General features: G+C 38.6%; 4 protein-coding genes and 1 pseudogene across 35 annotated transcripts in view; all 5 read right to left on the bottom strand.

Annotated features, from left to right (window-relative positions):
• Positions 1-25267, bottom strand: part of LOC311076813 (protocadherin gamma-C5-like) — a gene marked incomplete at its 5' end in the record, with an annotated part of 165391 nt that overhangs the window by 41853 nt on the left and 98271 nt on the right. Inside the window, one exon of one of the 31 annotated variants that reach the window (XM_084105265.1) lies at positions 22522-25008. The exons of 25 other annotated variants lie outside the window; for them this stretch is intronic. In XM_084105265.1, the coding sequence (XP_083961391.1) occupies positions 22522-24912 (2391 nt within the window). Of the gene's footprint in view, positions 1-7818; positions 10442-18835; positions 21161-22521; positions 25009-25267 lie in introns of those variants that run through there. 5 more of the 31 variants (XM_084105275.1, XM_084105277.1, XM_084105280.1 and 2 more) reach the window with 5 other exon arrangements.
• Positions 388-3115, bottom strand: LOC311076819 (protocadherin gamma-C5-like; the record flags this gene model as incomplete). Its single annotated transcript, XM_084105296.1, has 1 exon — positions 388-3115. Exon 1 carries the CDS (start codon positions 2827-2829, stop codon positions 388-390), a length of 2442 nt encoding a protein of 813 aa, XP_083961422.1. The 5' UTR covers positions 2830-3115.
• Positions 3426-25267, bottom strand: part of LOC311076816 (protocadherin beta-16-like) — a 91728-nt pseudogene continuing 69886 nt past the window's right edge. The window contains exon 2 of the transcript XR_014609553.1: positions 3426-5001. The product of XR_014609553.1 is annotated as a protocadherin beta-16-like (transcript). The remainder of the gene's footprint in view (positions 5002-25267) is intronic.
• Positions 11600-14020, bottom strand: LOC311076821 (protocadherin gamma-A3-like; the record flags this gene model as incomplete). The annotated part of the gene is made up of 1 exon (XM_084105298.1): positions 11600-14020. One exon carries the CDS (start codon positions 14018-14020, stop codon positions 11600-11602), a length of 2421 nt encoding a protein of 806 aa, XP_083961424.1.
• LOC311076823 (protocadherin gamma-A2-like) lies at positions 14329-18336 on the bottom strand. Its single transcript, XM_084105300.1, has one exon. The coding sequence runs from the start codon at positions 18140-18142 to the stop codon at positions 15743-15745; it is 2400 nt and encodes a 799-aa protein (XP_083961426.1). The 5' UTR covers positions 18143-18336; the 3' UTR covers positions 14329-15742.

Here is a 25267-nt window from a genome sequence, read left to right as displayed (position 1 = left end):
GAAATGACATGAGATGTTGTGCCATCTATGGCCAAGAGAAAAAAAAAAAGTGTGGTGTGGGTCATCTTGCCCAATGGGGCCATCTTACCCTACTATAGATGCTGCAGAAAACGTCGGTGCTCAAACATGTAACACACGTACGCACAAGTTTGAGAGCAGAGATCATTTTGAAAGTAAAACCCATAAGCATAACAAACACTGTATTTTCATCAGAGCTATTAAAACTACAAAGCACCAGTAATCTAGTTTTGATGCAAATACAGTGTTACTTTATGATTATAAAAGTTGTTAGAATAATTAGTGTTTTCACATAATGAAATCACTAACGCCATATAATATAAATATTCATACATATAGCATAATATTCAAAATATAATTTAAACAATTTCACGCGCTCACCTGTTGGCTCTCGAACGTCCACGCGCTGTCTGGTAATGACGCATCAAGCACGTTTAGCGTGTCTGTAAAGTTTGTGGTGCTGCTGGGCTTAACGAGGGTGAGATCACTGAATTCTGACATTGGAGAGAGATAGGAGCCAAAGGACTGACTCTGAGACATCATGTCTCCTCCCAGAACCTCCACATACTTAATGGGCCCGTCAGTGTTGAGCTGGATCTGCAGGTTTCTGTTGGGGTTCTTGTATCCAGAATCAGTTCGCCTGATACAGCAGCTTGAGCCGCCTCTACTGCCTCGCGCACATTTCACCAGCAAGATGAAAAACGTCATCAGACACAACAAAGACACAGCGGCTAAAGAGATGATCAGATATAAAGTAATTTTGCCGCTTTTCTTGTTTGGCTCTATAGTTTTCTCTCTATAGTCTGAAATTGGCTCATGAAACCCGTCTTCTATCAGTATATCCACTGTGACTGTGGTGGACTGGATCGGTTCTCCATTATCCTTTATCTCTATCATCAGTCTCTGAGAGGAGTCATCCTGCTCTGAAACGGCGCGTTTAGTCCTCACCTCTCCCGTATGTAAATTCACACTGAACAGTGACGCGTCCGTGGCCTCCGCGAGCCTGTAGAAGAGCCAGGCGTTATGACCCGAGTCCGCGTCCACTGCTGTTACCTTAGTAACGAGATGTCCTGCTTTAGCAGAACGGGGCATCCTCTGATGAGGGACAGACCCCATGGATGTGGACGGGTAAATGACAGCAGGAGCGTTATCGTTCCGGTCCAGAATAAACACATGAACAGTGGCGTTACTGCTCAGAGATGGAGAGCCATGATCTTTAGCTTGAACGAGGATCTGAAACACTTTGATTTTCTCGTAGTCAAATGACTGCATGCTAAATATGCTGCCGTTTTCTGAGTTTATGTAGATATAAGAAGATGCAGGCACGTCTTGAACTTTAGAGTCCAAAACAGAGTAGGAGATTTTAGCATTTTCGCCCAAGTCTGGGTCATGGGCGGAGACTGAGCACAATATTGAGTCATGAGCGCTGTTTTCTTTAGCGTAAACCGTATAAGACTTCTCAGAAAACATTGGAGGGTTGTCATTTACGTCTGAAATGCCGATTGTGACTGTTTTCCCACTAGATAGCGGTGGCGAACCTGCATCAACAGCGTTTAATTCAATTTTATATTCAGAGTAAGTTTCTCTATCTAGAGGACCGTTAGTAACTAGTGCGTAATGATTGGAAACTGTAGGACTCAATCTAAACGGTGTCCCAGGAGCCAACGTAAGTTTCACTTTCCCGTTCTCTCCTAAATCTGCATCTTTTGTACTAATTAATGAAACGACTGTGCCATTTGGGGAATTCTCAGGAATTGGACTTGAGAGTGAAGTTATAATTATGTCAGGTGCGTTGTCATTTACGTCATTAACCTTTATCTTTACACTGCAGTGGCCCACCATTTGAGGATTTCCTTTGTCCTTTGCAACTATATCAAATTTATGTAAGCTTGCTTTTTCATTGTCAAGTTGTCCTTTAACTGTGATGGCACCAGTTTGTTGGTTAATATTAAACAATGCTGTATCTGATGTTTGGTCTGAAAAAAAATATTCAATCTCTCCATTTAACCCTTCATCTAAATCTATAGCCTTGACTCTTAAAATTTCTTTATGGATTATTTCGTTTTCATCAACAACAGTCTCATAGAAAGGCTTTTCAAATTCAGGAGCATTGTCATTATTATCCAAAACTACAACCGTGATCTCACATGTGCCCGTGCGCACTGGATTCCCTCCGTCAGCTGCCGTTAATATTAGCTTATGAACAGCCTGTTTTTCTCTGTCAAGAGGTTGCTTGAGTACTAGTTCTGGAATTTTGACAGCATCTTGAGTTTTCACGTTTAAAACAAAATGATCATTAATGCTCAGACTGTATGATCTTAAAGAGTTTGACTGTACATCTGAGTCAACAGCGCTCTCTAAAAGGAATTTTGCTCCTGAATTAATAGATTCTGGAATGTTCAGTACACGCTCATTAGATTTAAAATTGGGCGTATTGTCATTAATATCTTGTACTTCAATCTCAACTCGATGCATCTGAAGAGGATTTTCTAAAACGGCTTGAAGAGGCAAAACACACGGTACATTGTATCCACATAAACCCTCTCTATCAATTCTCTCATTCACTATAAGATCACCCTTTTCCACATCCAAAGCGAAATACTGCTTACCAGTCTCAGATGCTATTTGTAGTTTACGATCTATAATCTTAGACCCATCCAAACCTAGATCTTTAGCGATATTTCCGACCACAGATCCTTCTCTTAGCTCTTCTGGAATTGTGTATCGAATCTGTGCCTCTATTGTACTCCAAGGAAGAATAAAGACACAGCACCACCAAATTCTCCTCAAAAACAAAAGAGATTCCATCATCTCCGGCTCCAAGCTTTGACGATTTATCCAAGTTTTCTCAAGGTTTCAAAATATTTGCAACAGTTACATAATCCCAAACAATATATTGATGGCATATTCCTTTTTAGTGTAAGAGGTCCTTTTGATAAAAACGAGTAATTCATGCGTTCTCTGTGCTCAAGCTCAGAAAGATGCCACAGCCGTGGGAGGGAGTGGATCTCTTTGTCCAAGTCTGCACCTCATTGGTCGACTGTGCATTTATCTTGAACCAATCCAGTCATTTAAATATCTTAAAGGGGTAGTACGAGTGAGGAACAGGCAAAGTGAGTCAGAGGAGAGAAACAAGAATCTAGAAGCAAGAAATTCAAGTATAATATGAAATAATAATAATAATAATAATACTATGAAACAATTATAATAATAATAATATGCAATAATAATAAATATTAATAACAATAATATTAACAATTATACTAATAATGTGCTATTTTTATTAATGCTATTTTTATTAGTGTTATTGTTGTTATTTTTTATCAGTATTATTATCCTCTATTGTGTGTGTGTGTGTGTGTGTGTGTGTGTGTGTATTGTATCCACTTTATTTAAATATAGCTTCAGTTATCTTAAACAGAAAGAATATGAACGTGTGCCGTCATGTGGCGACAGAGAGAAGCGCAGCCGTACATGTATATGGTTTGAGCAGTGCGTGCATTGCAGTGTGTGTGGAAGTTATTGCTGGAGGCGCGTAAGAATTTTACATTGTAACCATTATCAGACGTATTTACAGACGTATTTATATTTCAGTTATAATTATCGCCTTTAAAAACAATGAAATGATATACATATATTCCAATATTAGTCGATAAAATGCCCTTTATCCGTAAAAGACTGCATGATCCTCTTGCAACAAAGGACTCAACCATGAGCAGGGGGAGACAGCAAGCAGCCAGAGTGAAGAGAGCGTTTCAGCACCACGCGGGCGGACAGCGCCACACAGGCGGCCTGTTTCAGCAGCTACACTCATGTGTTGAGAAGGAAGGAATGTATATTCCCATGCTTTCCATCTCGGTCAATCCAGACTGTTTGTCTTTTTATCTTCGCAAACATACTTACGCATGCCACAGCTGGAATAGTTCTTAAAAGTATCTTAACGTCGTTCAGAAGCAGTAGAAAACATTGAGACTTATTTTCCCCAGGAAAAATTCACAGAAACCTTTTGCGCGAGCCACTCACTTACCTGGATATGTGCATTTGAAAATCTTCTTTTCCTTTTTTCTACCTTGCGTAACAGCATCAAGTTACAGAAACATTGATCGTCTATTTAATACCTTGTCTTGTGCACTGACAGTAGCGGACTTTGTACTATGAGAGTTGTTATTGTGTTTCTAGTGTGTGGAATCAAAATGGCAATACACATCTGCCTAACCTATGGAGCAAATAGATTTGGGTACAATGGGGCTAAAAGCGTCCTTAAGGAATAATTTTTCCCTTATCATTGTGTATGACAATCAAAATGTTGCTTTTTTTTTTTTTTTTTTTTTTTTTAATGGAGCAATATAATTCAAAATACAGTAAATGTAATTGCAGCTAGAGGGGTCTTTTACCTAACATTCTGGATAAAGGCCCCCCATCCCAGTGCAGTCTATAATGATGTTGAGGCAATAGTGATGTCACTATATGATAGCAATACAATATGCTATGATATTTAATAATATTTATGCAAGTACTAAGTATTTGAGTATAGATTAATATAACTTATTTTTCAATTTAATTACATTGAGAGTTAAAAAAATAAATATTCATATCATAATATAATCATAATATTTTGTCTCAAAATCATTTTATCATTACTTAAGGGATTTTTATTAACTACATAAAGTTTTTAATATCATGTTAGATCCAATACCCTCAATTTCTTTTTATTTGCATATGATGACCCTTTCTCAGTGCATATAGTGACAAAGGTGTTGTTGTTTAGAGCTTAGAGAGAGAGAGAAAAGCGCATTGAGACCCACTGTACCCTACATCTGAAGAAAAGAAAAACATATTGTACCCATCCAATTTCATCTTGAAAATATTTAATTATAAGAAATAGTTTGCTCTAGTAAATATAATACACTCAATTTTAGAGAAGTGTCTTTTTGTTATTGCTAAACACATTTTTAATATACAAAAAAGGAAATTTGCTCTTACCTTTGTTGGTGAAAGCCAGGTAAAGAGGTGGAATGTGCCAGACAAAATGAGGAGAGAAAAAAGATAAACATATGGTTAGAATTGTAATAGCAATTTATTCATCTTGGATTGTATTCATCTGAAATTGACTATTGCAACTTTTTATTATTTTATGATGCGGTGCGGTTTATGTATATAATTTCTACATAAATTGTGATGCACAGCAATTAGTTAGTAGCTACCTCCAGTTTTACCATCTCCACTGATAAAGGAGCAGATCATGAGCAGTATGCAATCAAAACAACTACCACACTCAATTATTTTACCAAAAGTAATTGAGCAGTACAAATTTAAGAAAACATGTAAACTGATAATAACACTAACAGTGGTATACACTTCTATTAAGCACAAGAGGGAGCATGGGAGAGACCGAAGGGGGGGTTGGACAAGACCATCCCCCACAAACACATGGACAGGCTCCCACCCCTATAAGGAGGAAATGGAATGGTCTGACTCAGTCTGTTGTCATAGAAATGCATGTTGTCAAGGGAGTAGTATGTGTGTCAAAGGAAAAATACAGTGTATGGACATGCATATATGTAGGTGGAGTGGGTTGCGTTTAAGCTGTCCGAGCAAACAGATAAAGGATACAAAATAAGAAGGATTTGTTTAAAGCACTGCATATAAATATTTATATTACACATGTAAAGACCTGAAAATATGTGCACACTAAATTCTGAAAATTTCTGCAAAGAAATTTGCTATATAATTTCAAGCTTTTTGACAGCATCAGTGTTTGCATCCAGCTCTGGTAGAGGTTTGAGGAGGCAGAAGCAGGACAAAGACTCTCACTGCAGAGAGAAAAGGCCCCTCCTTCCCCCTGGCTGAGAGTCAGCATTCTCACAAACACCACCACAGATCTCATCTGCTGTCTGAGCTTTACTCACATTGATAATAAGGTCCTAATTTGGAGTAAAATTCACTATAATACATTTTCACTGATCACTGTATGTAGATAAATGTTGGTAATGTTAAGACACCACTTTTGTAAGGGAAAATTATTATGCTAGCTCACTCTTCTATGATATATTGCTTGGGATTTTATGCATATGTAAGTGTCAATAATTAAATTTAAATTATATATATATATATATATATATATATATATATATATATATATATATATATATATATAATATTTACATTTAATCATTGGCATTGACTGTAAAACACTGATTTGGAGGCAGAAACAGGACAAAGACTCTTAATATATATATTGACCAGATCAGTGTTTTACAGTTTTCTGTAACTATAAACAGGGAATCAAACGTTTTTGGTGTACTGTAAACATCAGAGAAAGGGATTTTTTCTTTATGAATATAAATGTGATATTTATGAACACTGGGCAGTGGACCCAGTAATGCTTCAGCTGACACAGATTTGATACTGAATGATGTTTCAGATATCTGGCTGCACTTGCACTGCAGATAAGCCACTCCCAGCATCCATGAGAGTTTAATGCAGAACCCACACCTAGACCTTCAGCAGCTCTAATACTAATAACACAATAAAAATAATTATATGGTGTTCGTCATTTAATCTGAATGTGAATTAAGAAGGGGGATTTAAAATCCAGATGTGTTAAATACACAAAGGTATTGACAGCAAAGAAGAAAGCAGAAGAAAATAGACTACTCACTAATTTACTTCTCCATAGTAACTTTTTGGGTATGCATGCATTGAATGCATAGAAAGGGTTTTGTAATTCCTTATACACAGAGAATGTGAGGCGAGTGTGTCAATTTAATGCACAAAAGCTTACTGTGCAGGGTTTCTATTCAGCACTGGAGGAAAGAGAGACTCATTTGACAGAGAGTGAAAGAAAATCTAAGCAGTAAAACTAAACACTGTATCACTGTAAAAGTACTATGAGTATTTGTTGTCTGTATTTTAACACTTTATTCAACTTAGTGAGATTATGAAGCTAGCAAATACATTGACTGACCTAATTTATCTTCTCACAACAAAGTTTGCATGAAAAGCCAATCAGAATGAATGTTCATGATCTATCAGGCTATCATAAATAAAAAAATCAAGTTGATTACTGAAAAGCATGCCTGCATCTGATAAACGGTTCTATGGACAAATTAGTAACATTTTTGATATTGTATTTCAGTTGATATAGCATAATTATGGTAAAAAAATACACAGATTTTGCATCAAGCGATACCTTCAAGAAAACATTCAAAATTATTTTAGCATTGCCACAATCCTAAACATAATAATGCAGAAATAACAAAATGATATTTGCAGTATTACAAATCCCTGATATACAGCCATAAAGGAAGCTCTACCTGAGATCACTTGGAAAATGAAAAGTATAAAAAGGAGCAAACGTTGAAGCAATATTTATGGCAAATCCACCATAAAGCCTGGACAAATGTACCATAGAATTGTCTGACAAAACCACACGGGAGTGTAACAAAATACAAAGCAAAAAAGAAAAGAAACACCTGTGTATTACATTGAAATTGCACTGTACATATGTATTGCTATAAATTTAAATATCATGATATTCATGACTTTAATAGAGTAGCAGAAATCTTGGATGGAACCGAGTTCACTGTGCACCAACATTGTGATGTGTTTGTGAGACTGAACATGAACTCCAATTTCTCAAAACGATATATACAACATCTGCTAACATATAAGGTTTTAAAATGGATAACTTAGTTTCGAGAAAAAACACAAACAAACAAACACGCATAACTAAGGAGAGTATAGTGCTTAAAGCTTTAAACTCCTGCAGCAATGAGCGATTATGAGAGAGAGTCTCACCTCTAAAGTCAGATCATCAACCTCCTGCTCCTTCTTTTCTCTCTGAACTGTCCCCAAACGACTCTGGCTCACCAGTGTGTTCTGACTGTAGGGCCTGACAAACTTCACGTCACTCATCCTTGAATCAGTGGTCCCGCACATTTCATAATTATACACATGCTGTAATGTGCCGTCTGCGTAGACTGGAGGGTAATATGGAATTACAGGTAGATTTGCCCCTGATTTAAAAAATAACTTATTCTGCCTCCATCTGTAGATTTTCACTGAGATGATTGAAATAATTGAGACTATGAAGAGCAGGGAGACCACAGCAAGAGCCAAGACTAAATAAAAAGTCAGGTTGTCGTTATATTGTTTTTCATGCGTAAAGTCAGTGAACTCTGACAGCACTTCAGGAAAGCTGTCAGCCACAGCCACGTTAATGGAGACCACAGCTGAGCGAGAGGGCTGTCCGTTATCCTCCACAACAACAGTGAGTTTCTGTTTGACAGCATCTTTATCAGTCACTTGTCGCACAGTTCTTATTTCTCCATTCTGTAAACCCACTTCAAACAGCGCTCTGTCTGTAGCTTTCTGTAGTTTATAGGAGAGCCAGGCATTCTGTCCAGAGTCCACATCAACAGCCACCACTTTAGTGACGAGATATCCAACATCTGCAGCACGAGGCACAATCTCAGCCACCACTGAACCGCCAGTCTGTACTGGATACAGAACCTGAGGAGCGTTGTCATTCTGATCTTGGATTATGATGTTTACAGTCACATTGTTTGATAAAGGGGGAGAGCCCCCGTCTTGAGCTTTGACTTGTATTTTGAACAATTTCAGCTGTTCATAATCAAAAGATTTTTCTGCATAGATTACTCCAGTTTCTGAATTTATAGAAATGCAAGATGCCAGAGGTGCTCCATTCAAATCTCCATCGATAAGAAAATATGAAACCTTTGCATTTGACCCCCAGTCCATGTCTTCTGCTTTGACAGTCAGAATAGTTGTAGATGGCGGGTTATTTTCAGCTATACAGGCATTATATGATTCCTGTTTAAACTGAGGCGCGTGATCATTTACATCAGATATCTTGAGGTTCAAAATCTCTTTACTAGAAAGAGGTGGGTTTCCCCCGTCTACAGCAGTTACAGTGATATTGTACTCTGCTGTCTGTTCCCTGTCTAGTTCTGAGTCTGTCACCAGATTGTAATAATTAGTTAATGAGGACATGATTTTAAAAGGAGAGTTCAGATCAATAGAACATGTAATCTTACTGTTGTCACCTGAATCCAGATCCTGTACATTTATCATTGCTATAACAGTTCCAGGTGCTGCGTCTTCAGATACTGCACTGGAAAAAGACATTATTGTAATTTTGGGCGTGTTATCGTTTATGTCAATGACGTCAATAATTATCTCACTCGAGTCAGTCAAACCTCCGTGATCTTTAGCTTTGACTTTGACAGTAAACTGCTTGTGTTTTTCATAATCTATATCACCTATGACTTTAACCTCACCAGAATCCGCATCAATGGAGAACAAAGCTTTTACCGCAGATGTCGCGTGCTCAAAATAGTACTGGATGCCGTGACTGGACTCATCAGCATCGGTCGCACTGACTTTTGTTATGATTGTGCTTTTAGGAGCATTTTCAACAACTGATGTTTTATAAGACGACTGGCTAAACACAGGCGCATTGTCATTTCCATCGAGAACAATAATATTAATCTGTACAGTTGCAGACCTTTGTGGTTTTCCACCATCAAAAGCCGTCAGTATTAAGTTATGATGCTTTTTCTTTTCTCTATCTAGGGGAGAATAAAGAACCATCTCGACGTTTTTATTCCCACCAGCGCCATTCTGAACATTAAGCTTAAAATGATCGGTGGGCTGAAGTGTATATTTCTGTAGCGTGTTCACTCCCACGTCTGGGTCTATTGCGCTCTCTAAAGGAAATCGCGCACCCAGTACCGCTAATTCGCTGATTTCTTGTTCAATTTTAGATTTCGGAAAGACGGGGCTGTTGTCATTGATGTCCTGTATGTCAACGGTAACTCGATAAAGCTCCATCGGATTATCAAAAATGACATCAAAACTGACACTACATGCTGATATCTCTCCACATAGCTCTTCTCTGTCAATTTTATTCTTAACAACCAGATGCCCGTTCTCCTTGTCCAGTCCAATGTACTCACTGCTGTCCGCCGTGAAAACACGCGCTTTTCCTGAAATCAGTCTCTTCGGCTCAAGCCCAAGGTCCGAGGCAATATTTCCAACAAACGAGCCCACTGGCATTTCTTCAGGTATAGAATAACGAATCTGTCCGGTCACACGAGAGGAAAATAAAGCCAACGCGCACAATGTATAGAAGAATAGCGACCCATGTAACCAGCCTTTTCCTCCCGACTCCATTTTTGATCAACAAAGATCGAGCAGAAGCATCCAAAGACAATATGATAGATTATATTTCCAACTAAATGCACCTTTCTCAGGCTTGAAGAGTCTGGAGACAAAGCTGAAAGCGGTTTTGCGGTCTTGTTTTGTAGCATTCACAGTTATCTGTTGACGATGTTTAAATTATGTCTTTGCTTTGGGTTTAAGGGAAGGATAAAAACACTAGCTTTATAGGTTGAACAGCGGCACTTAGAGTCCAAATACAGTACTACGGAATAGTCACTTTCTCGAAAAACCGACACCATCAAGGACTGAAACTTGAAAGTGTTAAATATCCCATATATAATGTTATGCACTGTGTAATGTTATACATACCACAAAAAAAGAACATGCCTCTGTTAAAAGAGCAAAGAGTGAGAGGGCAGAGATGGTTGTGACAAATGCTTCACAAATCTGAGAACCTCAATCTACAAGAGAGCATTGTATTACTAGGTTGTACCACGTTTAGTTTAACCTATTATTAAAGGGATGTTCCCTGCAAAATGAAATCTGTATAAAAAAAAAAAAGTTTATTTCATGGAACACAAAAGATATTCTGAAGAACATTGGGAGCCAAACAACATTGGACCACATTGACTTCCATTGTATGGACATAAAAACACTAAGACATTTCTCAAAATATATTATGTGTATATGATGTATATGAGTATATGATGAGAATTTTCATTTCTGAGTGGACTATCCTTTCAATTCATTGGTTAAATTGATGAGAAACATCAGTCTCCTGAAGTGACGGCAGCTGTTGTAACACTGTAAAAATATAAAAAAAATGTATTGTGCTCCTACTACTACTATACTAATAATAACTTTGAGGTACAAAATCAACACTTCACTTCTGGTTTATTATTTGGCTTGTGATCAAGTTAATTCATGGTAGATAAGAGAACATATATCATCTAATTCAGCAGATGCTCTTGTCTAATATGAAATATAACATATCTTCCAAACATTTACCTAACATATAAATTAATAAATAGAAATATGTTTATTTAATATCATGGAAACATTCATATATTTCCTATTGACTTACTGGACTAACAAAAACTGTACAAAGCGGCACAGTGTATAGACTGACATTGAGCACAATTGTGAAAGTGACTAACACGCACAAACTGTCTGTTATTTATTATTATCATATTTATGCACTTGTTGCATATTGATTTTTTTTTTTTTTTTTAATGCCAAAGACAAGTCATAGATTTATACCCTTTCTTCAAAACAACTTTAAGCTGTAGTGGATAAATGTGCTGAACTTATATCATAGTCTAAGTTACAGACATAAAAGCAAAAAGTATTACAACACTCCCTGGGCTCTTGTTAATTGAATCTTAATGAGTTAATTTTAAAACATCAAACAAGGTCTCACCTCTAAAGTAAGATCATCAACCTCCTGCTCCTTCTTTTCTCTCTGAACTGTCCCCAAACGACTCTGGCTCACCAGTGTGTTCTGACTGTAGGGCCTGACAAACTTCACATCACTCATCCTTGAATCAGTAGTCCCGCACATTTCATAATTATACACATGCTGTAATGTGCCGTCTGCGTAGACTGGAGGGTAATATGGAATTACAGGTAGATTTGCCCCTGATTTAAAAAATAACTTATTCTGCCTCCATCTGTAGATTTTCACTGAGATGATTGAAATAATCGAGACTATGAAGAGAAGGGAGACCACAGCAAGAGCCAAGACTAAATAAAATGTAAGGTTGTCGTTATATTGTTTTTCATGCGTAAAATCAGTGAACTCTGACAGCACTTCAGGAAAGCTGTCAGCCACAGCCACGTTAATGGAGACCACAGCTGAGCGAGAGGGCTGTCCGTTATCCTCCACAACAACAGTGAGTTTCTGTTTGACAGCATCTTTATCAGTCACTTGTCGCACAGTTCTTATTTCTCCATTCTGTAAACCCACTTCAAACAGCGCTCTGTCTGTAGCTTTCTGTAGTTTATAGGAGAGCCAGGCATTCTGTCCAGAGTCCACATCAACAGCCACCACTTTAGTGACGAGATATCCAACATCTGCAGCACGAGGCACAATCTCAGCCACCACTGAACCGCCAGTCTGTACTGGATACAGAACCTGAGGAGCGTTGTCATTCTGATCATGGATTATGACGTTTACAGTCACATTGTTTGATAAAGGGGGAGAGCCCCCGTCTTGAGCTTTGACTTGTATTTTGAATGATTTCAGCTGTTCATAATCAAAAGATTTTTCTGCATAGATTACTCCAGTTTCTGAATTTATAGAAATGTAAGATGCCAGAGGTGCTCCATTCAAATTTCCATCGATAAGAAAATATGAAACCTTTGCATTTGGCCCCCAGTCCATGTCTTCTGCTTTGACAGTCAGAATAGTTGTAGATGGCGGGTTATTTTCAGCTATAAAGGCATTATATGATTCCTGTTTAAACTGAGGCGCGTGATCATTTACATCAGATATCTTGAGGTTCAAAATCTCTTTACTAGAAAGAGGTGGGTTTCCCCCGTCTACAGCAGTTATAGTGATATTGTACTCTGCTGTCTGTTCCCTGTCTAGTTCTGAGTCTGTCACCAGATTGTAATAATTAGTTAATGAGGACATGATTTTAAAAGGAGAGTTCAGATCAATAGAACATGTAATCTTACTGTTGTCACCTGAATCCAGATCCTGTACATTTATCATTGCTATAACAGTTCCAGGTGCTGCGTCTTCAGATACTGCACTGGAAAAAGACATTATTGTAATTTTGGGCGTGTTATCGTTTATGTCAATGACGTCAATAATTATCTCACTCGAGTCAGTCAAACCTCCGTGATCTTTAGCTTTGACTTTGATTTTAAACTGCTTGTGTTTTTCATAATCTATATCACCTATGACTTTAACCTCACCAGAATCCGCATCAATGGAGAACAAAGCTTTTACCGCAGATGTCGCGTGCTCAAAATAGTACTGGATGCCGTGACTGGACTCATCAGCATCGGTCGCACTGACTTTTGTTACGATTGTGCTTTTAGGAGCATTTTCAACAACTGATGTTTTATAAGACGACTGGCTAAACACAGGCGCATTGTCATTGACATCGAGAACAATGATATTAATCTGTACAGTTGCAGACCTTTGTGGTTTCCCACCATCAAAAGCCGTCAGTATTAAGTTATGATGCTTTTTCTTTTCTCTATCTAGGGCAGAATGAAGAACCATCTCGACGTTTTTACTGCCATCCTCACTAGTCAGAATGTGTAGCTTAAAATGATCGGTGGGCTGAAGAGTATATTTCTGTAGCGTGTTCACTCCCACGTCTGGGTCTATTGCGCTCTCTAAAGGAAATCGCGCACCCAGTACCGCTAATTCGCTGATTTCTTGTTCAATTTTAGATTTCGGAAAGACGGGGCTGTTGTCATTGATGTCCTGTATGTCAACGGTAACTCGATAAAGCTCCATCGGATTATCAAAAATGACTTCAAAACTGACACTGCATGCTGATATCTCTCCACATAGCTCTTCTCTGTCAATTTTATTCTTAACAACCAGATGCCCGTTCTCCTTGTCCAGTCCAATGTACTCACTGCTGTCCGCCGTGAAAACACGCGCTTTTCCTGAAATCAGTCTCTTCGGCTCAAACCCAAGGTCCGAGGCAATATTTCCAACAAACGAGCCCACTGGCATTTCCTCAGGTATAGAATAACGAATCTGTCCGGTCACGCGAGTGGAAAATAAAGCCAACGCGCACAATGTATAGAAGAATAGCGACCCATGTAACCAGCCTTTTCCTCCCGACTCCATTTTTGATCAACAAAGATCGAGCAGAAGCATCCAAAAAGCAAAATGTACGGTCATTTATATGTTTACAGCAAATTCCGTCGTCGTTCGGGTTAAAGAATCCGGAGACCAATTTGAACTCGATTTGGTGGTCTGCTATGTAGCATCCGATGTTAGTTGTTGATGATATCTGAATTATGCCTCTGCTTTGGGTTTTGTTAAACGGAGGGATACAAGCACACACCAAAAAGACTACAGAGGTTGAACAGCGGCACTTAGAGTCCTAGATGCAGCACTACAGAATTGCCACTTCATCAAAAATACAATCAAGGACTTGAAAGAGTTAAAAAGCATACATATTAAGTTATGCGCTCTGTTGTGTAACATGGCTCAAAGTAAAAAAATAAAAAATAAATAAAACAAATTGTTGTCCTCTGTTAGGGGACTGAGGGGGTTGTGACAAATGCTTCACAGGTCGGAGAACCTAAAAAATCCCGGAGACTGGGAGAGAAATTCGAGTTTAACCAATTGTAACTTATGGTGAAATCCTTATACATGACCATGACGTTCCAAAGGTGACAGTGGAAGTTATAAGGCTCTGTGTAAAAAAATAAATAAATCAAATAAAGTATTTAGGTAAGAAAATCAACTTTTCACTTTTGGTTTACAATTTGATTGGTGATCATATTAAATGCCAAAATGCATATCATCTGATTCAGCATATTTTCCTCTTTCATTTACGTAACATCTACTTTAAAAAAAAATCACCTATACATGTTTAAAAAAATGCTCGAGGAGACGGGAAGCGCTGTAACATGACTTTCTACATTTAATTCTACTGGGCTCAAAAAGACTGCACAAAATGAGATGGTGTACCAATACATATAGAATCTGCAAGCAAATGATAGTAGAGCTTTCCTCAAAACTAACTTTACTTTTCTAAGACACTTTTTAAAATCGTTTTGGTTCCACTTTATTTTGATAGTCCACTTTAGACATTCTACTAAGTAACTATTCAACTACATGTCAACTAACTCTCATTAGAGTATTAGTAGACTGTAGCAGACTGTCAGTATGACTGTTATATTATGGTTATGGTTAGGTGTTAGGGTTCGGGTTAGTAGAATAAGTTGACTTGTAGTTGCCAAGTTACTGGGGGAACAACAAAATAAAGTGTTAGCAGACATTAAGCAGACAGTCTACTAATACTCTAAAGACAGTTAGTTGACATGTAGTTGCAAAGTTACTTATAGTTAGTAGAATGTCTAAAGTGGACTATCAAAATAAAGTTACCATTGTTTTTAACTGACCGGTCTTAAAGCCATTATGTATTGGTTCATATTTTTAAACCTAAGAAACTTTCACTTTATGAAATATTTTCATTGAAAAGTGTGTTTGTGCTATATTTCTTTTAAAGTAAATGATATTGTGATATATTATGCAAATACAATACATTTAGAATTATGGCTTAAATGTCCAAATACACTTTGGGGCCACTGTATAAGTGATACAATTGACAACTGTGAGAGTGAAAAGCACATGCAAACTTAATATCAACGTAATATATTTTTACATATTTATTAAATTATTTTTACTCCAATTCCGAGTAATTAAATTAGGTACAACTTTCAACTTTAATTTGAAATACATAAACTTGGGGAACTTACTGTATATCCAAGTTTGATACACAAAGTACAATACAAATACTGTTTTATTTTTCTCCATTTTAATTCAGATGAGATGATTTTAAAAAATCAAACAAGGTCTCACCTCTAAAGTCAGATCATCAACCTCCTGCTCCTTCTTTTCTCTCTGAACTGTCCCCAAACGACTCTGGCTCACCAGTGTGTTCTGACTGTAGGGCCTGACAAACTTCACGTCACTCATCCTTGAATCAGTGGTCCCGCACATTTCATAATTATACACATGCTGTAATGTGCCGTCTGCGTAGACTGGAGGGTAATATGGAATTACAGGTAGATTTGCCCCTGATTTAAAAAATAACTTATTCTGCCTCCATCTGTAGATTTTCACTGAGATGATTGAAATAATCGAGACTATGAAGAGCAGGGAGACCACAGCAAGAGCCAAGACTAAATAAAAAGTCAGGTTGTCGTTATATTGTTTTTCATGCGTAAAGTCAGTGAACTCTGACAGAACTTCAGGAAAGCTGTCAGCCACAGCCACGTTAATGGAGACCACAGCTGAGCGAGAGGGCTGTCCGTTATCCTCCACAACAACAGTGAGTTTCTGTTTGACAGCATCTTTATCAGTCACTTGTCGCACAGTTCTTATTTCTCCATTCTGTAAACCCACTTCAAACAGCGCTCTGTCTGTAGCTTTCTGTAGTTTATAGGAGAGCCAGGCATTCTGTCCAGAGTCCACATCAACAGCCACCACTTTAGTGACGAGATATCCAACATCTGCAGCACGAGGCACAATCTCAGCCACCACTGAACCGCCAGTCTGTACTGGATACAGAACCTGAGGAGCGTTGTCGTTCTGATCTTGAATAGTAATTTTCACTGTCACGTTACTACTGAGTGGAGGAGAGCCTCCATCTTGCGCTTTTACCCGGAAGTTGAAATGTTTCAGTGTCTCATAGTCAAAAGAGCGCATAGCTGTAATCACTCCGCTGTCAGGTTGCACTGACACATATGATGAGACAGCGACTCCATTAACAGTGCTGTCTTCTAGAATATAAGAAACACGAGCATTCTGATTCCAATCAGCGTCACTGGCTTTAACTGAAAATATAGAGACACCAGGTGTGTTATTCTCCACCACACAGGCCTCATAGTTAGTTTTCTCAAAGACAGGAGCATTGTCATTCACATCTGATATCTGTAGAGACAGAGAGGCGCTGCTGGAGAGCGCAGGCACCCCCTGATCAGAGCATGTGACACTGATATTGTATTCAGCATCTTTTTCTCTGTCCAGCTGCTGCTCTATACGCAGACTGATGAAATTGCTGGATGATGATGTCAGAGCAAATGGAATATTGTCATTTATGATACAGTGAATCTGGCCATTAACACCTGAGTCTGCATCATCTACTTTCATCATAGCAACAACTGTGCCTGGTGTGGAGTCCTCAGACACTGAGCTTGACATGGAGAGTAAGTTTATCACTGGTTTGTTATCATTAATGTCCAGCACATCAATAATCAGCTTACAGGAATCAGAAAGCCCCCCTTGATCTTTAGCCTGGATATCAATCTGGTAGTGACTTGCCTTTTCAAAGTCGATTAGGCCATTTAAAGTAACTTCGCCACTATGCTGATCAATAATAAACATTTCTCGTACAATATCTTCTGTGCTTGCAATGTAATACGTCACCTGACCGTAAGATCCTTCGTCTGCATCAGTAGCACTGACTGTGGTCAGTTTAGTCCCTTTCGCTGCATTTTCAGTCAATGTGGCTTTATATACTTTTTGCATAAATATGGGAGAATTATCATTAGCATCAAGTACAGTAACATATATTTGAACAGTTCCAGACAACTGCGGATCACCGCCGTCAGTGGCGGTTAATAATAACGTAACCAGTCCTTTCTTTTCTCTATCAAGAGGTCTTTGCAAAACCATTTCAACGTTTTTATCACCGCCTGGTTGACTGAGCAGTTCAAGGACAAAATGATCAGTTGGTTTAAGAGAATAGCTTTGAAGACCATTAACTCCTACATCCGCATCCACGGCTCTCTCTAACATGAATCTCGCGCCCGGTACGGCCGATTCGCTGATTTCAAACTGAATTCGCCTTTTCTGGAAAGTGGGTGGATTGTCGTTTATATCCGTGATTTCAACCGTAATCGTGTATAATTCCATCGGGTTTTCCAAAATCATCTGAAGATGCAAAGCACACGGAGTCGTTTTCACACAAAGAGACTCGCGATCCATTTTCTCTTTGATGAGCAGCAAGCCAGTGTCTTTATTGAGGCCAATGTATTCAGTACTGTCCCCTGTATATATGCGCGCTTTTCCTAACCTCAATCTGTGTAAATCCAAGCCCAAATCCTGCGCGATATTTCCCACAGTGGAACCTTTAGCCATTTCTTCTGGAATGGAGTAACTGACCTGTCCGCGTGCCGAATGAAGCAAGAAGAAGGCAAACAATACCGAGTACCACATCACGACACCAGACATGTCCTCGGTAGCGCCAACAAACCATAAAAACGATATTAACGATTTCCAAAAGGTGTGTTCTAATGGAAGAATGCTAAATGCAAATGAATAGGACAAAGTAAATGATGTCGCGTTTGTTTCAAGACACTCGGAAATAATAAACGATCCAAAAGCTTTCCCCTTTTCCTCTCTCACTGACAATGGGGCTGGGTTTAAAATACACACAGTTACTGTGTTACATTGACAAACAGCGGCCCTGTGAGTCTAAACCAAGCACTACAAAAAAAAAAAAAAAAAAAAAATCACAGCAAAACTATAGCAGACAAGGGTTTTTTGAAAATGTTTATGAAAAAAACAAATCAAGAATACCGGAAGAAATGTAGATTTTTCAAGAGAAATTATTTGATTTAGCAGATGGAAGGAAAACATTTAACCGTTTACTGTCTAATTTAAATAACTGGCATGACTATGTCGCTGTCCAAGATGTGGTGCTGAAAGTAGACTAAATTAACATTTAATGAGACAACAAATACTACTACTACTACTAATAATAATAATAATATTAATATATATATATATATATATATATATATATATATATATATATATACTGTTAATATTGATTTAACTAAATGTTTGATAAAATTTTCATTAATTATTCTGTACACTGTGAATAGGTTTGTTCTGTAACTTATTATAAAGCATTTTTCTTACCGATGTCGAATATTCACCTTCCAAATTGTCATTTTTCTTGATTGCGCGCTGCATCGTCTCAGTGAAACTCGGGTCCACCACTAAAACACTCTGTCCACCGAGTGTAGAAAACTTACAGTCACTCTTCCTCGAGTCAGTCGTCATGCACACTTCATAATTATACCCGTGCGGCAGAGTTCCAGTGACTCCTGTGTCTGCGTAATGCGGTGGATAGTACGGAATAACAGGCAGATTGGACTGATAGAGGAAGCGAGATTGTCTCCATCTGTAGATCTTTACTGATATTATCACAACCACACAAGTGATAAATAGGAAAGAAACAGCGGCCAGTGCGAGAACTAAATAAAATGTAAGGTTGTCGTTATATTGTTTTTCATGCGTAAAGTCTGTGAACTCTGACAGCACTTCAGGAAAGCTGTCAGCCACAGCCACGTTAATGGAGACCACAGCTGAGCGAGAGGGCTGTCCGTTATCCTCCACAACAACAGTGAGTTTCTGTTTGACAGCATCTTTATCAGTCACTTGTCGCACAGTTCTTATTTCTCCATTCTGTAAACCCACTTCAAACAGCGCTCTGTCTGTAGCTTTCTGTAGTTTATAGGAGAGCCAGGCATTCTGTCCAGAGTCCACATCAACAGCCACCACTTTAGTGACGAGATATCCAACATCTGCAGCACGAGGCACAATCTCAGCCACCACTGAACCGCCAGTCTGTACTGGATACAGAACCTGAGGAGCGTTGTCATTCTGATCTTGAATAGTAATTTTCACAGTTACGTTACTACTGAGTGGAGGAGAGCCTCCATCTTGCGCTTTTACCCGGAAGTGGAAATGTTTCAGTGTCTCATAGTCAAAAGAGCGCATAGCTGTAATCACTCCGCTGTCAGGTTGCACTGACACATATGATGAGACAGAGACTCCATTAACAGTGCTGTCTTCTAGAATATAAGAAACACGAGCATTCTGATTCCAATCAGCGTCACTGGCTTTAACTGAAAATATAGAGACACCAGGTGTGTTATTCTCCACCACACAGGCCTCATAGTTAGTTTTCTCAAAGACAGGAGCATTGTCATTCACATCTGATATCTGTAGAGACAGAGATGCGCTGCTGGAGAGCGCAGGCACCCCCTGATCAGAGCATGTGACACTGATATTGTATTCAGCATCTTTTTCTCTGTCCAGCTGCTGCTCTATACGCAGACTGATGAAATTGCTGGATGATGATGTAAGAGCAAATGGAATATTGTCATTTATGATACAGTGAATCTGGCCATTAACACCTGAGTCTGCATCATCTACTTTCATCATAGCAACAATTGTGCCTGGTGTGGAGGCCTCAGACACTGAGCTTGACATAGAGAGTAAGTTTATCACTGGTTTGTTATCATTAATGTCCAGCACATCAATAATCAGCTTACAGGAATCAGAAAGCCCCCCTTGATCTTTAGCCTGGATATCAAGCTCATAATGATTTGCTTTTTCGAAGTCGACTAGGTCATTTAAAGTAACTTCGCCACTATGCTGATCAATAAAAAACACGTTTCGCGCAGAATCTTCTGTGCTTGCAATGTAATACGTCACCTGACCATTAGATCCTTCGTCTGTGTCAGTAGCACTGACTGTGGTCAGTTTAGTCCCTTTCGCTGCATTTTCAGTCAATGTGGCTTTATATTCCTTTTGCGTAAAGACAGGCGCATTATCATTAACGTCTAATACAGTAACATGTATTTGAACAGTTCCAGACAACTGCGGATCACCGCCGTCAATGGCGGTTAGTAATAATGTAACCAATCCTTTCTTTTCTCTATCAAGTGATCTTTGCAAAACCATCTCGACGTTTTTATCTCCACTTGCTTTAAGTTGCTGTTCAAGGACAAAATGATCAGTTGGTTTAAGAGAATAGCTTTGAAGACCATTAACTCCTACATCCGCATCCACGGCTCTCTCTAACATGAATCTCGCGCCCGGTACGGCCGATTCGCTGATTTCAAAATGAATTCGCTTTTTCTGGAAAGAGGGTGGATTGTCGTTTATATCCGTAATTTCAATCGTAATCGTGTATAATTCCATGGGGTTTTCCAAAATCAGCTGAAGATGCAAAGCACACGGAGTCGTTTTTGCACAAAGAGACTCGCGATCCATTTTCTCTTTGATGAGCAGCAAGCCAGTGTCTTTATTGAGGCCAATGTATTCAGTACTGTCCCCTGTATATATGCGCGCTTTTCCTAACCTCAATCTGTGTAAATCCAAGCCCAAATCCTGCGCGATATTTCCCACAGTGGAACCTTTAGCCATTTCTTCTGGAATGGAGTAACTGACCTGTCCGCGTGCCGAATGAAGCAAGAAGGCAAACAATACCGAGTACCACATCACGACACCAGACATGTCCTCGGTAGCGCCAACAAACCATAAAAACGATCTTAACGATTTCCAAATGTTGCGTCTAATGGAATAATGTTAAATGCAAATCCTATGAATCGGAAAAAGTAGCCTAAATGATGTCGCGTTTGTTTCAAGACACTCGGAAATAATAAACGATCCAAAAGCTTTCCCCTTTCCCCCTCTCACTGAAAATGGGGCTGGGTTTAAAATACACACAGTTACTGTGTTACATTGACAAACAGCGGCCCTGTGAGTCTAAACCAAGCACTACAAATAAAATCGTAGCAAAACTATAGCAGACAAGGGTTTTTGAAAATGTTTATGTAAAAAAAAAAATCAAGAATACTGGAAGAAATGATGTTGAAAAATTTCGATTTTCTGGAGAAATTATTTACATTAGCAGATGGAAGGAAAACATTTAACCGTTTACTATCTAATTTAAATAACTGGCATGACTATGTCGCTGTCCAAGATGTGGTGCTGAAAGTAGACTAAATTAACATTTAATGAGACAACAACAAATAATAATAATAATAATAATTATATATATATATATATATATATATATATATATATATATATATATATATATATATATATATATATATATTATTGTTATACATATATACAGGTGCAGGTCATAAAATTAGAATATCATCAAAAAGTTGATTTATTTCAAGAATTCAACTTAACAGGTGAAACTAATATATTATATAGACTCATTACATGCAAAGTGAGATATTTCAAGCCTTTATTTGTTATAATTTTGATGATTATGGCTTACAGCTTATGAAACCCACGAAATCAAAATCTCAGAAAATTAGAATATTACATGAAATCACACAGTAATTACACAGTGATACCATGGTCATTGAACCAGGTATTGGTTATTTTCCAGCAGGATTTGCACCTGCCCACACTACCAAAATAACCAAAACCTGGTTCAATGACCATGGTATTACTGTGTAATTACTGTGTGATTTCATGTAATATTCTAATTTTCTGGGATTTTGATTTTGTGGGTTTCATAAGCTGTAAGCCATAATCATCAAAATTATAACAAATAAAGGCTTGAAATATATTACTTTGCATGTAATGAGTCTATATAATATATTAGTTTCACCTGTTAAGTTGAATTCTTGAAATAAATCAACTTTTTAATGATATTCTAATTTTATGACCAGCACCTGTATATTCTGTTAAAAATCGATTTAACTAAATGTTTGAAATAATTTTCATTAATTATTCTGCACACTGTGAACAGGTTTGTTTTGTAACTTAATATAAAACATTTTTCTTACCAATGTCGAATATTCACCTTCCAAATCGTTATTTTTCTTGATTGTATGCTGCATCGTCTCAGTGAAACTCGGGTCCACCACTAAAACACTCTGACCACCGAGTGTAGAAAACTTACAGTCACTCTTCCTCGAGTCAGTCGTCATGCACACTTCATAATTATACCCGTGCGGCAGAGTTCCAGTGACTCCTGTGTCTGCGTAATGCGGTGGATAGTACGGAATAACAGGCAGATTGGACTGATAGAGGAAGCGAGATTGTCTCCATCTGTAGATCTTTACTGATATTATCACAACCACACAAGTGATAAATAGGAAAGAAACAGCGGCCAGTGCGAGAACTAAATAAAAAGTCAGGTTGTCGTTATATTGTTTTTCATGTGTAAAGTCTGTGAACTCTGACAGCACTTCAGGAAAGCTGTCAGCCACAGCCACGTTAATGGAGACCACAGCTGAGCGAGAGGGCTGTCCGTTATCCTCCACAACAACAGTGAGTTTCTGTTTGACAGCATCTTTATCAGTCACTTGTCGCACAGTTCTTATTTCTCCATTTTGTAAACCCACTTCAAACAGCGCTCTGTCTGTAGCTTTCTGTAGTTTATAGGAGAGCCAGGCATTCTGTCCAGAGTCCACATCAACAGCCACCACTTTAGTGACGAGATATCCAACATCTGCAGCACGAGGCACAATCTCAGCCACCACTGAACCGCCAGTCTGTACTGGATACAGAACCTGAGGAGCGTTGTCATTCTGATCTTGAATAGTAATTTTCACTGTCACGTTACTACTGAGTGGAGGAGAGCCTCCATCTTGCGCTTTTACCCGGAAGTGGAAATGTTTCAGTGTCTCATAGTCAAAAGAGCGCATAGCTGTAATCACTCCGCTGTCAGGTTGCACTGACACATATGATGAGACAGAGACTCCATTAACAGTGCTGTCTTCTAGAATATAAGAAACACGAGCATTCTGATTCCAATCAGCGTCACTGGCTTTAACTGAAAATATAGAGACACCAGGTGTGTTATTCTCCACCACACAGGCCTCATAGTTAGTTTTCTCAAAGACAGGAGCATTGTCATTCACATCTGATATCTGTAGAGACAGAGAGGCGCTGCTGGAGAGCGCAGGCACCCCCTGATCAGAGCATGTGACACTGATATTGTATTCAGCATCTTTTTCTCTGTCCAGCTGCTGCTCTATACGCAGACTGATGAAATTGCCAGATGATGATGTAAGAGCAAATGGAATATTGTCATTTATGATACAGTGAATCTGGCCATTAACACCTGAGTCTGCATCATCTACTTTCATCATAGCAACAATTGTGCCTGGTGTGGAGTCCTCAGACACTGAGTTTGACATAGAGAGTAAGTTTATCACTGGTTTGTTATCATTAATGTCCAGCACATCAATAATCAGCTTACAGGAATCAGAAAGCCCCCCTTGATCTTTAGCCTGGATATCAATCTGGTAGTGACTTGCCTTTTCAAAGTCGACTAGGTTATTTAAAGTAACTTCGCCACTATGCTGATCAATAATAAACATTTTTCGCACAATATCTTCTTTGCTTGAAATGTAGTACGTCACCTGACCATTAGATCCTTCGTCTGCATCAGTAGCACTGACTGTGGTCAGTTTAGTCCCTTTCGCTGCATTTTCAGTCAAAGTGGCTTTATATTCCTTTTGCGCAAATACGGGAGAATTATCATTAGCATCAAGTACAGTAACATCTATTTGAACAGTTCCAGACAACTGCGGATCACCGCCGTCAATGGCGGTTAATAATAACGTAACCAGTCCTTTCTTTTCTCTATCAAGAGGTCTTTGCAAAACCATTTCAACTTTTTTATCACCGCCTGGTTGACTAAGCAGTTCAAGGACAAAATGATCAGTTGGTTTAAGAGAATAGCTTTGAAGACCATTAACTCCTACATCCGCATCCACGGCTCCCTCCAGCATGAATCTCGCGCCCGGTACAGCTGACTCGCTTATCTGAAAATGAATTCGCTTTTTCTCGAAAGAGGGTGGATTATCGTTTATATCCGTGATCTCAACCGTAATCGTGTATAATTCCATCGGGTTTTCCAAAATCAGCTGAAGGTGCAAAGCACACGGAGTCGTTTTCACACAAAGAGACTCGCGATCCATTTTCTCTTTGATGAGCAGCAAGCCAGTGTCTTTATTGAGGCCAATGTATTCAGTACTGTCCCCTGTATATATGCGCGCTTTTCCTAACCTCAATCTGTGTAAATCCAAGCCCAAATCCTGCGCGATATTTCCCACAGTGGAACCTTTAGCCATTTCTTCTGGAATGGAGTAACTGACCTGTCCGCGTGCCGAATGAAGCAAGAAGAAGGCAAACAATACCGAGTACCACATCACGACACCAGACATGTCCTCGGTAGCGCCAACAAACCATAAAAACGATCTTAACGATTTCCAAATAGTGTGTTCTAATGGAAGAATGTTAAATGCAAATCCTATGAATCGGACACAGTAAATGATGTCGCGTTTGTTTCAAGACACTTGGAAATAAACGATCCAAAAGCTTTCCCCTTTTCCTCTCTCACTGACAATGGGGCTGGGTTTAAAATACACACAGTTACTGTGTTACATTGACAAACAGCGGCCCTGTGAGTCTAAACCAAGCACTACAAATAAAACCGTAGCAAAACTATAGCAGGCAAGGGTTTTTGAAAACGTTTATGAAAAATAAATAATAATCAAGAATATGTGTAGTAATGATGTT

This window comes from Abramis brama, assembly GCF_963993115.1.
Source record: "Abramis brama genome assembly, chromosome: 25".
Lineage (NCBI taxonomy): Eukaryota > Metazoa > Chordata > Actinopteri > Cypriniformes > Leuciscidae > Abramis > Abramis brama.
This window is presented reverse-complemented; position numbering and strand designations above follow the sequence as displayed.